General features: G+C 50.0%; 1 protein-coding gene across 6 annotated transcripts in view; it reads right to left on the bottom strand.

Moving 5' to 3' along the window:
- The window catches only part of LOC119966976 (dynein heavy chain 8, axonemal-like), a 1,648,910-nt gene that overhangs the window by 953,217 nt on the left and 680,636 nt on the right, over positions 1 to 15,057 (bottom strand). For all 6 annotated transcript variants that reach the window (XM_038798944.1, XM_038798946.1, XM_038798947.1 and 3 more), the window contains 2 exons: positions 14,892 to 14,976; positions 3,837 to 3,966 (listed from right to left, as the gene is read on the bottom strand). In XM_038798944.1, coding sequence (XP_038654872.1) covers positions 3,837 to 3,966; positions 14,892 to 14,976 — 215 coding nt within the window. The remainder of the gene's footprint in view (positions 1 to 3,836; positions 3,967 to 14,891; positions 14,977 to 15,057) is intronic.

The following is a 15,057-nucleotide window of genomic DNA, read 5'->3' as shown; positions in this document are numbered from 1 at the left end:
GCAAATTGGGTTAAGGAAAATCTCAAGGCTTTTTACACGTACATAAAAAGCAAGGGAAAGGGTTGGCCCACTGATGGACAGGGGAGGGAATCTATGTGTAGAGCCAGAGTAAATGGGCGATGTACTAAATGAATACTTTGCATCAGTATTCACCAAAGAGAAGGAGGTAGATGTTGAGTCTGGAGAAGGGTGTGTAAATAGCCAGGGCCTCATTGAGATCCAAAAAGACGAGGTGTTGGGCGTCTTGAAAAATATTAAGGTGGATAAGTCCTGAGGGCCTGATGTGATCTACCACAGAATACTGAAGGAGGGAAGAGAGGAAATTGCTCTGGCCTTGACAGAAATCTTTGGATCCTCACTGTCTTCAGGTGATGTCCCGGAGGACTGGAGAATAGCCAATGTTGTTCCTTTGTTTCAGAAGACTAGCAAGGATAATCCAGGGAACTGCAGGCCGGTAAGCCTTACTTCAATGGCAGGGAAATTACTGGAGAGAGTTCTTCGAGACAGGATCTACTCCCATTTGGAAGCAAATGGACGTATTAGCGAGAGCCAGCAAGGTTTTGTGAAGGGGAGGTCGTGTCTCACTAACTTGAAAGAGTCTTTCCACGAGGTCACAAAGATTGTTTATGCAGGTAGGGCAGTGGGTTTTGTCTATATGGACTTCAGTCAGGCCTTTGACAAGGTCCCTCATGGCAGACTGGTACAAAAGGTGAAGTCACACAGGATCAGAGGTGAGCTGGCAAGATGGAGACAGAACTAGCTAGGTCATAGAAGGCAGAGAGTAGCAATGGAAGGGTGCTTTTCTGATTAGAGGGATGTGACTAGTGGTGTTCCGCAGGGATCAGTGCTGGCACCTTTGCTGTTCGTAGTATATCTAAATTGGATTGGATTGGATTTGTTTATTGTCACGTGTACCGAGGTACAGTGAAAAGTATTTTTCTGCAAGCGGCTCAACAGATCATTCAGTATTTGGAAGAAAAGGGAATTAAACAAAATTCAAGAAAATACATGAGAACACATAATAGGGCAAGACAAGATGCAACAAGGGCAACACAGGGCAGCACGGTAGCATTGTGGATAGCACAATGGCTTCACAGCTCCAGGGTCCCAGGTTCGATTCCGGCTTGGGTCACTGTCTGTGTGGAGTCTGCACATCCTCCCCGTGTGTACTCCGGTTTCCTCCGGGTGCTCCAGTTTCCTCCCACAGTCCAAAGATATGCAGGTTAGGTGGATTGGCCATGATAAATTGCCCTTAGTGTCCAAAATTGCCCTTAGTGTTGGGTGGGGTTACTGAGTTATTGGGATAGGGGGAGGTGTTGACCTTGGGTAGGGTGCTCTTTCCAAGAGCCGGTGCAGACTCGATGGGCCGAATGGCCTCCTTCTGCACTGTAAATTCTATGATATAAAGATATACAATGTAACTACATAAGCATTGGCATCGGTTGCCAGTGCATCGATTGTAGTGTTAATTAGGTCAGTCAATAAGAAGGTCATTTAGGAGTCTGGTGACAGTGGGGAAGAAGCTGTTTTTGAGTCTGTTCGTTCGTGTTCTCAGACTTCTGAATCTCCTGCCCGATGGAAGAAGTTGGAAAAGTGAGTAAGCCGGGCGGGAGGGATCCTTGATTATGCTGCCCGCTTTCCCCCGGCAGCGGGAGGTGTAGATGGAATCAACGGATGGGAGGCAGGTTCGTGTGATGGACTGGGCGGTATTCACGACTCTCTGAATCCATGATTTGGAGGAAAATGTAACTGGTCTGATTAGCAAGTTTGCGAACGACACAAAGGTTGGTGGAATTGCAGATAGCGATGAGGACAGCAGGATTTAGGTCATTTGGAGAGTCAGGCGGAGCGATGGCAGATGGAGTTTGATCCGGACAAATTTGAGGTAACGCATTTTGGAAGGTCTAATACAGGTAGGGATGATACGGTGAATGGTAGAACCCTCAAGAGTATTGACAGTCAGAGAGATCTAGGTGTACAGGTCCACAGGTCACTGAAAGGGGCAACACAGGTGGAGAAGGTAGTGAAGAAGGCATACGGCATGCTTGCCTTCATTGGCTGGGGCATTAAGTCTAAAAATTGGCAAGTCATGTTGCAGCTGTCTAGAATCTTAGTGAGGTCACACTTGGGAGTATAGTGTTCAATTCTGGTTGCCACACTACCAGAAGGATGTGGAGGCTTTGGAGAGGGTGAAGAAGAGATTTACACGGACAGTGCCTGGTATGGAGGGCATTAGCTATTAAGAGAGGTTGAATAAACTGTTTGTTATCACTGGTACGACGGAGGTTGAGGGGCGACCTGATAGAGGTCTACAAAATTATGAGGGGCATAGACAGAGTGGATAGTCAGAGGCTTTTTCCCAGGGTAGAGGGGTCAATTACTAGGGGGCATAGGTTTAAGGTGTGAGGGGCAAGGTTTAGAGGAGATGTACAAGGCAAGTTTTTCATGCAGAGGGTAGTGGAACCGGCTGCCGGAGGAGGTGGTGGAAGCAGGGACGATAGTGACGTTTAAGGGGCGTCTTGACAAATACATGAATAGGGTGGGAATAGAGGGATACGGACCCCAGAAGTGTAGAAGATTTTAGTTTAGACGGGCAGCATGGTCGGCACAGGCTTGGAGGGCCGAAGGGCCTGTTCCTGTGCTTTACTTTTCTTTGTTCTTTCTTCTTGGTGGTGTTCGAGGGGGAGGGGGATGTGAAGGTACTGGTGGGGTGGTGAGTCTCCGGATTACGAGTCTAGTGATAATATCACTACACCATCACCTCATCCTGTTGGGGGGCAGTCAATTAGACCAGATGTACTTCTCTTGTTTCTGGTGCCGAGGTCAAAGTTGAGCAAGTTGTCCTGTTTTATTCTTATTTATTTTTTCTGTAGTGTCTTTGCACAGATAAATGGCTTGCTAGGGCATTCCAGAGGGCAGCTAAGAATCAACCATATTGCTGCAGGTCTGATGCCATGTCAGCTGGACTGGGTCAGGTTTGCTGATTGCTTTCCTTGAAGCACATTAAGGAAACAGATGAGGTTTTATGCTAATCCATTGGTTTCATGATCATCGGGCGAGATTCTCCGCAAATGCGGAGAATCGTAAAGGCTGCCGTGGGACAGGCCGTAAACCATGGCAGTCTTCACACCCACTTCCGGGGCCGATTCTCCCCCCCGGGCGGGGCAAGGAGCGCGGCCCCGTGCGTCAAGGCCGCACGTCAAACGTCACGCCGGCTGACGTTGCCGATGACGTCGGCCGCGCATGCGTAGGTTGGACAACGCCAACCCGCGCATGCGCAGTTGCCGTCTTTCCCCTCAGCCGCCCCGCAAGACGTGGCGGCTTGATCTTGCGGGGCGGCGGAGGGAAAAGAGTGCATGGCCCCCTTGGCACAGCCGTGGTACTGCCGTGCCAATCGGGCCCCCAGATGCCCCAAACGGCGCCCATTTCACGACGGCAGCAAGCAGGTGTGTTTGCTGCCGTGTTGAAACGGGCGTGAAGGCCCGGCCGCTCGGCCTCGGAGAATCGCAGCCCTCCCGCTATTCTCCTACCCGGCGTGGGGGGCGGAGAATCGCGCCCATCATTCCTGAGAGTAACTTTTATTTTGGCTTTTATCCAGATTTTTTAAATTAAGTTTTACCTTAGTATTCCAGTTTTCATTTTTTCCCCCAATAGTGGCAGCATGTACACAAATTTGAATGATACAATATCATTCAATGATACAATGGGACCCAAACTAATGGCAATTCATCATCTGTCTTAACTTTCTTGCTTTCAAAAGTTTTATTCGGAACACAAAATTTTTTTTTTACAAAAAATGGTCTCCAAGTTCAACCTTTTTTTTTTGCACCTCTCACCTTCCATGCTTTGTGCATCTTCAACACCTTTTGATTGCCTCCATTGTACCACCTTACGGGTAACATCCAAAACCATCTGGATTGTTCGGTTAATAACATGCTGAATATCATCCAGATTTGGCACCATAACCTGAACCACAAAAGACAATCTAAAATTATCAAAGGAGAAAGTAAATTTGCATCAACATGGCTGAGTTCAGAGAAATGCTCAACCATTCAGAGTTCAGAGAAATGCTCAATCAGAGAAATGGCCTCACGGTAGAATGGTGGTTAGCATCAATGCTTCACAGCTCCAGGGTCCCAGGTTCGATTCCCGGCTGGGTCACTGTCTGTGTGGAGTCTGCACGTCCTCCCCGTGTGTGCGTGGGTTTCCTCCGGGTGCTCCGGTTTCCTCCCACAGTCCAAAGATGTGCGGGTTAGGTGGATTGGCCATGCTAAATTGCCCGTAGTGTAAGGTTAATGGGGGGATTGTTGGGTTACGGGGTTACGTAGGTTTAAGTGGGGTGATCATTGCTCGGCACAACATCGAGGGCCGAAGGGCCTGTTCTGTGCTGTACTGTTCTATGTTCTATGTTCAAACAATTTTGATGAAATGCGTGTTTATATCACAATTTTTGCAGTCACCACCATTATGTACAAATTATTTTCAAAGCATAAAGAGCCGATAATGCTATTCATGTCTGATAGTGTAAGGGTCACTACTTTTGTTTGCTATAGATCACTGTCAGCTCATTGGAATTTTAGCACAGCACTCTCGAGAGTTGTGCATGGCGCTGAAAACCATCAGCAAACATCTTCACTTCTGACCTGATGATGGAAGGATGGCCATGGATGAAGCACCTGAAGATGGTTGACCCAACAACACTATCTATTCTGTGCATTCTGAAATATCCCCTCTGTCACTGTGTCTTTGTTGACCTATTACTTAACCTAATTTAACAGTTCACTTTAGCTAGCTTTGCTTTCATGCCCCATATTTGTTCTTAGATAAGTTTAACAAACTAGTCATGAGCCCACTCTTCCAGGCAGTGTATTCCAGCCAATTCGCCTTAACTGCGCTCGCCAGCTCACCTGTAATAAGGTTGAGCAGCACTTAAGCAACACTTGCTCAGCTAACCCCAGCCAGCTCGCAACAATGGCGCCCAAGAGACCAGCCCCAAGATTCGAGGATGCTGATCCGGGGAGGCTCCGTGGCGCAGGAGGCCAGGAGGAATGTCCTATTCCCCTGAAGGTCTGGAGGGTCAGTTGTAGGGCAGCCAGTGCTGCCTGAGATGAGGTGACAGTGGCTGTGTCCTCCAGTGCCGGAAAAAAGTCAACGACCTACACCAGGCAGCACAAGTGAGTAGACACCAGCGAACTCCCGCAACACCCCCGAGATCTTTCTGCGCCCCATGCGAGCATCCACCCCAACTCTCCATGCGACTCCCAACCCTCCCTGCACCCCCTCTCTCTCTTCACCCCCTTCAATCCTCCCATCACACCACACTTCCTCCCACCACTGTGAACCACGCGTGTGGCTAACAATGCCCCATCTGAGACTGCTCAAGAAAAGCTCTCCCACAGGCAGCACAATGGCACAGTGGTGAGCCTGCTGCCTCCCGCCACCGTGGTCCCAGGTTCGATCCCGGCTTTGGGTCACTGTCCGTGTGGAGTTTGTACATTCTCCCCGTGTTTGCATGGATTTTGCCCCCAAAACCCAAAGATGTGCAGGATAGGTGGATTGGCCACACAAAATTTCCCCTTAATTGGAAAAAAATTATTTGGGCCCAGTACCAGGCTGACATTGATGAGGTTCTGCAGGGCATGTCCTGCTCTCAGATGGGAATGAACAAGGTGCTGCGGAGGTTGTCCCAGTCGGAGGTGGGCATTGCCAAGGCACTGCAGAGCATGTTCCAGTCACTGAGGAACATCGCCTAGGGTGTAGACATGATTGTATGGACCATGGGAAACCGTCAGAGCTGGTAAAGCCCCAGGTGATGCAGGGGAAGCCTGGCCTCGAACTAGCTGTCTCCATCAGGAGAGTGGGGAATTGTTACGCACAATAACCACTCTTGAGCACAACCTGTATGAAGCCTCTGTCACATTCTTCCGCAGTGCAGGTTGACATCCGAACCCTTGGTTCATCTCTCCAGCCACCTCCCCCTCCTTCTCGGGCACACCGCGTGCAAGTGAAGGGTAGGGGCGAGCACGCAGCAGACAGGCAGAGGCCAGACTATGGCATATATTGAGGAGCACCAGCGCTCAGCTCTCTGTGGGTTATCATCACCCCCCTGCCCTTGACAGTGACCCGTTGACGGTGCCGACACAGTCGCATCACCATCCCATCACCCTGGAGTGGTGTGACACAAACCCTGGGAGGGTGGGAAACTGGATTGGGAGGTGACAGATCAGGCCACATCCGAAGTGAGTCGTGTGAGTATGAGGGCATTCCTGGCCCGCTGGGTTTTCTGTTCCCTTGCTGATGCCGTCTGTCCTGCAACCTCTGGCTGGTCCTCCGGTTCCTCCCTGGCCTCGTCCTCCAGCTCCGGCTGATGAAAATGAAATGAAAATGAAATGAAAATCGCTTATTGTCACGAGTAGGCTTCAATGAAGTTATTGTGAAAAGCCCCTAATCGCCACATTCCAACGCCTGTCCGTGGAGGCTGGTACGGGAATCAAACCGTGTTGCTGGCCTGTTTGGTCTGCTTTAAAAGCCAGCGATTTAGCTCAGTGAGCTAAACCAGCCCCGATCCGGTGATCCGGTGCCACCTCATCATCCTTGTCCTCCTCGGAGGTGGACAGCCCCTGGACCGGGGGCATCCCAGAGATGGTGGAGAAACCTGCAGCATGGGCATCTTGTTGGGCTTGGTCCATGTTAAAGAAAATGCAGTTTTCCACCCGTGTTTGCAGGGCATCCGTGACCTGCTGGATATACCTGTGGGCTGTGGCCTGCGACATACCACACAGGTCCCCACTCAAGCCCTGGAGTTATCCTGAGGCATAAACGTTCAGGGCTGCGGTGATCTTGACGGCCACTGGGAGTGGGTGCCCTCTTCCTCTATGTCAAGCCAAGTCTGTGAGGATATGACACAGCTGCCGCACAGTCTGCTTGTTGAGGAGGAGCCTCCTGAAGCACACTCTGTCCGCCATCTATTCGAGTGGCTGGCAACGCCTATACACCCTGGGCTGTCACGGGACTCCCACTCTGAGCCTGATGGGCGGCTGAGTCCTCTGAGCGTGGGGCGGGTTCCGGCACATGGTCCACCGTCTCGAGCATCTGCTGATGCTGCTCGAACACTAGTGTTTTGTGTTTAAACAGATATCACAATGGGATGAGAGAAGAGCTGACTAAGGTAGACTGGGAGCGAAGACTTTATGATGAAACAGTTGAGGAACAGTGGAGAACCTTCCCAGCGATTTTTCACAGTGTTCAGCAAAGGTTTATACCAAAAAAAAGGAAGGATGGTGGAAAGAGGGAGAATCGACCGTGGATATCTAAGGAAATAAGAGAGTATCAAATTGAAGGAAAAAGCATACAAAGTGGCAAAGATTAGTGGGAGACTAGAGGATTGGGAAATCTTTAGGGGGCAACAGGCAGCTACTAAAAAAGCTACAAAGAAGAGTAAGATAGATTATGAGAGTAAACTTGCTCAGAATATAAAAACAGATGGTAAAAGTTTCAACAAATATATAAAACAAAAAAGAGTGGCTCAGGTAAATGTTGATCCTTTAGAGGATGAGAAGGGAGATTTAATAATGGGAGATGAGGAACTGGCTGAGGAACTGAACAGGTTTTTTGGGTCGGTCTTCACAGTGGAAGAATCAAATAACATGCCAGCGACTGATAGAAATGAGGCTATGACAGGTGAGGACCTTGAGAGGATTGTTATCACTAAGGAGGGAGGGATGGGGAAGCTAATGGGGCTAAAGGTAGACAAGTCTCCTGGCCCTGATGGAATGCATTCCAGAGTGCTAAAAGAAATGGCTAGGGAAATTGCAAAGGCACTCGTAATAATTTACCAAAATTCACTAGACTTTGGAGTGGTCCCGGCAGATTGGAAATTAGCAAACGTGACACCACAGTTTAAAAAAGTAGGTAGGCAAAAAGCGGGCAATTGTAGGCCAGTGAGCTTAACTTCGGTAGTAGGAAAAATGCTGGAATCTATCATCAAGGAAGAAATAGTGAGGCATCTGGATGGAAATTATCCCATTGGACAGACACAGAATGGGTTCATAAAGGGCAGGTCGTGGCTAACTAATTTAATGGAATTTTTTTGAGGACATTACCAGTGCGGTGGACAGTGAGGAGCCAATGGATGTGGTATATTTGGATTTCCAGAAAGCCTTTGACATGGTGTCACACAAAAGGTTGTTGCATAAGATAATGATTCATTGCGTTAAGGGTAAAGTAGTAGCATGGATAGAGGATTGGTTAATTAATAGAAAGTAAAGCGTGGAGATTCTGGTTGGCAATCAGTAGCTAGTGGTGTCCCGCAGGGATCAGTGTTGGGCCCATAATTGTTCACAATTTACGTCGATGATTTGGAGTTGGGGACCAAGGGCAATGTGTCCAAGTTTGCAGACGACACTAAGATGAGTGGTAAAGCAAAAAGTGCAGAGGATACTGGAAGTCTGCAGAGAGATTCGGATTGTTTAAGTGAATAGGCTAGGGTCTGGCAGATGGAATACAATGTTGACAAATGTGAAGTTATCCACGTTGGTAGGAATAACAGTAAAAAGGATTATTATTTAAATGATAAAATATTAAAACATGCTGCTGTGCAGAGGGACCTGGGTGTCTTAGTGCATGAGTCGCAAAAAGTTGCAAACAGGTACAACAGGTGATTTAGAAGGCAAATGGAGTTTTGTCCTTCATTGCTAGAGGGATGGAGTTTAAGACTAGGGAGGTTATGCTGCAACTGTATAAGGTGTTAGTGAGGCCAAATCTGGAGTATTATGTTCAGTTTTGCTCTCCTTACCTGAGAAAGAGCGTACTGGGGCTGGAGAGTGTGCAGAGGAGATTCACTCAGTTAATCCCAGAATTGAGGGGGTTGGATTACGAGGAGAGGTTGAGTTGACTGGGACTGTACTCGTTAGAATTTAGAAGGATGAGGGGGGCTCTTATAGAAACATTTAAAATTATGAAGGGAATAGATAGGATAGATGTGGGGAGGTTGTTTCCACTGTCGGGTGAAAGCAGAACTAGGGAACATTGCCTCAAAATAAGGGGAAGTGGATTTAGGACTGAGTTTAGGAGTAACTTCTTCATTCAAAGGGTTCTGAATCTATGGAATTCTCTGCCCGGTGAAGCAGTTGAGGCTCCTTCATTAAATATTTTCAAGATAAAGATTGACAGTTTTTTGAAGAATAAAGGAATAAATGGTTATGGTGTTTGGGCGGGAAAGAGGAGGTGAGTCCATAATAGATCAGCCATGATCTAATTGAATGACGGAGCAGGCTCGAAGGGCCAGATGGCCAACTCCTGCTCCTCGTTGTTATGATATGTTCTTATGTTCTCCGGTGTCTGGCCGCCCAGGCTACCAGCAGTATTACTCGGGCAAGTTCTGAGTCCAAAATCCCTGCCATAGCGTTCAATATCTGTAAGGCATTGGGAGATGGTGTTAGACTGGCAGACAATGGTGGCTCCCACCCGGGACCCTCCATTGCCCCATTGATCTCCCCTTCCCCCCACCCAGAACGCCCCGCCCAGCATGCCCAGCCGCATCAGACCCCCCTCACCGGACTCCAGATCTTGTACCACAGACACCTGCACATAACATCACCTGGATTGGGCGCTGGTCCCCTTTCCGTGGCACTCACCCAGCCTCCATCATGAACATAATAATCTTTAATGTCACAAGTAGGCTTACATTAAGACTGCAATGAAGTCACTGTGAAAAGCCGAGTCGCCCCATTTCGTGCCTGTTCGGGTGCACAGGGAGAATTCAGAATGTGCAATTCACCTAACAGCATGTCTTTCGGGACTTGTGGGAGGAACTGGAGCACCCGGACGAAACCCACGCAGACATGGAGAGAACGTGCAGACTCCGCACTGACAGTGACCCACTGTGCTACCGTGCTGCCCGGTGTCCATGTACACGGAGCTGTGTCCCCTCCCCTAGGTGTTCGGATGCTGGCTGCTGCGTGTGTGGGATTGCCTCCCGCAGTGTTCAGGCACAGTGACCAGGGATTCTAGGCAATGACTCACACATGCTACATGACCAACCCTCGGTCTGCAGGCACTGCCTGACAACAGGCTTATTACATTGCTGCTGGCGTCAGCAGGCCCTCAAGCAGCAGAACGATACAATAAATTCGCCTGTGGCAGCGAAGAGCAGAACAAGAGCTACGATGAAATCTTAAACTACTTTGAACGCTATTGCTCTGTGAAAAATACTAAGACCTGTGAACTCGACATAGTTAGTACAAGTACCCAGAAAGAAGGGCTTCAATTAAAAAGCCTCATTAAGATGTGTCTTGCGAATGCGGTGCCTGCAAATTAAAACAACGCACTGAGCTCCAAAGATTTTGGGGCCACCTGAGAGGAAGAAGCCAGCGGCATCAATGCTGTGACACACATCAAGAAGAAAAGTGATCTCAGTGCGGGTGGCCATTTTGAGAGCACCGATACGAAACATCAAAAGAAATGCGGTCTCGATGCAGACGGCCAATTTGGGCAATACGTCCCATCTGCCACCTTGTGCCAGAAGTGTGGTAATCTCCATTGCCCAGGGAAATGTCCAGCGTTTGAAAGAGTTTGTTTCAAGTGCGGCCGTGTTGGTCATTTGGTGAAAGTGTCCCATAAGGGCAGCACGGTGGCACAGTGGTTCGATCCCGGCTCTGGGTCACTGTCCGTGAGGTGTTTGCACATTCGCCCCGTGTTTGAGTGCATTTCGCCCCCACAACCCAAAGATGTGCTGGGTATGTGAATTAGCCACAATAAATTGTCCCTAATTGGAAAAAATTAATTGGGTACTCTAAATTTATAAAATAAAATTAAAAGAAAAGAAACAGTGTTCCGTGTTCTCCAGGGTGAACTGATATGTATAGTCCAAGTATAGTAAAGGGTTAACAAGAGAGATTATATGTATATCAACGCTAGATGGCATCACTGAGTAATCTTAAAAAAGGCTGCATCTCGAGACATGCAGGGAGAAGCTGATGGAGAGTTTGATGCAGAAGGATAGTGTAAAGTTCAGTTCGAGTGTAGTTTATATATTAGAGAGATTATTAATTACTGTATCACAGATTCAGTACTATTTTTTTAAATGTTACTCAGTAGTGTCATGATGTGGAGATGCCGGCGTTGGACTGGGGTGAGCACAGTAAGAAGTCTTACAACACCAGGTTAAGGTCCAACAGGTTTGTTTCAAACACGTGGGGCGCGATTCTCCGCAAATGTGGTGAATCGTAAAGGCTGCCGTGAAACTGGCCGTGTTTCACGGCAGCCTCCGCACCCCCTCCTGGGTCCCGATTCTCCCCCCCGGGCGGGGCTAGCAGCAAGGCCCCGTGAAGCACGGCATTGCGGCCTTAGCGACCGTCCCTAAGTCCGCGCGCCAAGCATCACGCCGGCTGACGCGCACGATGACGTCAGCTGCGCATACGCGGGTTGGACGGCTCCAACCCACGCATGCGCGGGGCCGTCATCAACCTCGGCCGCCCCGCGGACTGATCCTGCAGGGCGGCGGAGGGACAAAGAGTGCGTCCGTTACGGATGCACTGCCCGCGATCGGTGGGCACCGATCGCGGGCCCATGACCCCTTGGAATGGCCATGGTACGGCCGTGCCAATCGGGGCCCTGGATGCCCAGAACAGGCATGTTGTGGCCGTTTTTACGACGGCAGAAAGCAGGTGTGTTTGCTGCCGTAAAAACGGCCATAAAGGCCTGGGAACACGGCCCATCGGCCTGGGGAGAATCGCTGTTCGCCGTAAAAAACTCCGCAACGGCGGAGAATCGGGAAGGCTGCTGTGGAAGAGGCCGTCACCCACGGCAGCCTCCGCGCCCCCTCCCGGGACCCGATTATCCCCCCCCATCGGGGCCAGGAGTCTTGGCGGCGCGGCCTTGACGACCGTTGTCAAGGCCGCGCGCCAAGCATGACGCCGGCTGACGCGCCTAATGACGTCAGCCGCGCATGCGCAGGTTGGACAGCACCAACCCGCGCATGCGCGGTTGCCGTCTTTTCCCTCAGCCGCCCCGCAAGACGTGGCGGCTTGATCTTGCGGGGCGGCGGAGGGAAAATAGTGCGTCCCTTTTGGACGCAAGGCCCGCGATCGGTGGGCACCGATTGCGGGCCTTTGCCCTGCTTGGCACGGCCGTGGTACTGCCGTGCCAATCGGGCGCCCGGTTCACGATGGTGGCGACCAGGTGTGGTTGCCGCCGTCGTGAAAAGGTCGTAAACGGCCGGCCACTCGGCCCATCAGCCTCTGAGAATCGCCGTTCGCCGTGAAAAACGGAGAGCGGCGATTCAGGACGCGGGGCGAGCGTGGGGGGGGGGGGGGGGGGGGGAGGGGAGAATAGCGGAGGTCGCAAAAAAAATGTCGGGAGGCCCTCCCGCTATTCTTCCAAACGTCATGGGGAGCGGAGAATTCTGCCCATAGCTTTATGTTCTTTGTCAACACTACATCTTTGGCTATCTTGGAGAACAACACAAAGAACATAACACAAAGGACCACAGTAGATCACTCGACCGGACGCGGTCGATAAATGCAATTAATGAGATGACCCTTGATGACTTGTTTATCGTGGATTCAACCTCGGCCACAGACACGGTGAGGTCGGCAATGGACAAGACGGACATTTTGTCAACAGGATAAACATGGCTTGGTGCGGTGCCTCCTTCGCACCTTTTCTCGGATTGTTGCACAGTCTGCTCTCCAGCCTCACTGGCTAGGCTGTGCTCTTTTGGGACAGGCTCCTCTTGAGCAGGGTCCTCTCTGAGCAGGCCCTGTACCTCCAGCCTCCGTGTGTCCGTAACAGTAGCTGTGGGCAGGTAGACAGTGAGCCTTCCTGACTGTACTCTGAGATTCATCTTCTACAGGGAGGGAAGGGGAAGAGATGTTTGCAAGATGAGTACTCGTTGCCCATCCAGATCCAACACGCTACATGGTGACCCTGAGGTGCACTTCAGCTCCACCCTCCACATGTACCTCCCAATCCCACCCCCACCTCGAAGCCACTTCCCCCGTTATGTTACCCTTGAAACTGCATCCCTGTCCCCAGAAGTGAATAGCACCAGAGGAGCCTTTATCCTCACCACCCATCCCTGTTGTGGCGCTAACAATTGTACACAAAGAATCGAGTGAAGTACAAGAAAGGCTTTATTACAGTGAGATGCTATTCCTCCGGCGGCAGCTGTAGAATGGCATCTCAGTGAAACTTACGAATATTTATACAGCTCCCTGTGGGCGGAGCTAGCCGGCAGTGGCTTACCGGAGAAACCTGTAATACAGGTACGGCCATACATCCCCCTACTGCAAGCACACAGATATACAGTGGTTGGATCACCACACCTCTCAACAGGGGCACTGGAGGATGCCACAACCTGTGTTACCGATAGACTCTATGGTCCCTGTCCCGTCTCCCCAGTGGGGTGTACTGTGGGTGTTCTCAATGGGTGGGCAGTGTATTATCCCACCAAAAGGGTGGCACCAGGTTGTGCGGTAGAGTGTGCCACCAATCATCTCCGAGCTCAGAGTCTTGTGTGTGGGCAGATCCTACTGGAGGTGAGCAAAGAAAGAGTGCGTCTGGTGGGAGCTTAAGTACAGTGTGATGTGGGTCCAGGGTGTGACACACCGGTTGTGACAACCTGTCCGGAGCAGGATGGATGGGAGCAGGGGCACAGTGGACAGGCAGGACTTGGAGACAGCTGGTGGTCCTGCGGAGTGGACTAGCTGATAGTGTCACTGAGAGGGGCAGTGTGCCCGGGAGGGTGCTAAAGGCCAGTGTGCATGTGTCCTTTGTTTGCGGTGAGCTCTGCTATTCCCCTGCAGAGGACTGTACTTCTGATGAGTGCACTGAGAAACGCCAACACCTGGTGTGCCACTGATTGAGCGTGGCCATGCCCATCCTGTTGATGTTCAGCTGGGCATTAGGATTTCCAGAGAGGTTGCCTGGGTGGGCTCCCAAATGACCAGAGGCTCTCTGAACATTTACAGGATATAGTGAGCAGTCTGCAGAGTGAACAGCCAGGGGCCTGTCACTTATACCAAATGGGTGTGTATAAAACAAATACTGCAGCAATGGTGGTCTGAGCCAGGCCACCCTGATCCCGAGGGGGACGCCGTGAATCCACAGACCTGTCAGCAAGTTGAACCCCCCACTGCCCCCCGCCACCAGCCCTGGCAGTGCCAAGGTGGCATTTTCTGCATGGTGGTGATTGGGTGATAAAATGGATATGCATGTGGGGGATTGAGGTGGGGCCCTGTGATTCCCTTATAGTGAGTTCAGGCTTGGGGGGGTTCGGGGGTCACATTGGGGTCTAAAGAGATCAGAATGTCATGTAAAAATCTCTTGTTGCATTGAGGAGTTCTTGTAAGTGGAGCTCCTCAGTGCAAAAAATGGGGCTAAGTGCGGCCTCATTGAGGAGTTCCCCATTGAGGCCACTGATCTACCTGGATGAGCATTAGATAGAGGGGTGTTTCTCAGCACTCCGAGTGCCAGGAAAAGCCTGGTTAATTTAGCGCTATGGGGCTCTGTCCCTATTCAGGTAGATCGCGCCAATTGTTTGAGTATAAGAACTGCTTGTTTAAATATATTCCTTGTGGCGGTATCCCACTTAGTGCACAGTTATTAGGCACGTTTAGCATGTTGCAACAGAGTCGTGAGGAAATAATCTACATTGCCCTTCAACTGGGGAGCTTGGTAATGTCAACCTGTTGCAGCCGATAATTAGCCCATAGCACAAAAAGTAATAAAAGGACATCAACCTAAAATTTTAACTCTCTTTTCTCTCCACAGATGCTATCTGACCTGCAGAATATTTCTCGAATTTCGTGTTTTTATTATGCCATGAATTTAAACTAGGTATGGACATCCACTGAAATCTTCTATTTAAAGATCTTGCAACATTAACATACCACATTTGGAATTGCCAAGAGCACTTCAGCCTTCAAAAAGGGGGCAAACTCTTCAACATTGCTTGAGGAACCATATATTGCTCGCCTGAATGAAAAGAAAAATGAAAAGAAAATAAGACAATAAAAATTGATACAATTCATACTTTATTTGTACCTTATTTTCCAA

This window comes from Scyliorhinus canicula, chromosome 6 (assembly GCF_902713615.1).
Source record: "Scyliorhinus canicula chromosome 6, sScyCan1.1, whole genome shotgun sequence".
NCBI lineage: Eukaryota > Metazoa > Chordata > Chondrichthyes > Carcharhiniformes > Scyliorhinidae > Scyliorhinus > Scyliorhinus canicula.
This window is presented reverse-complemented; position numbering and strand designations above follow the sequence as displayed.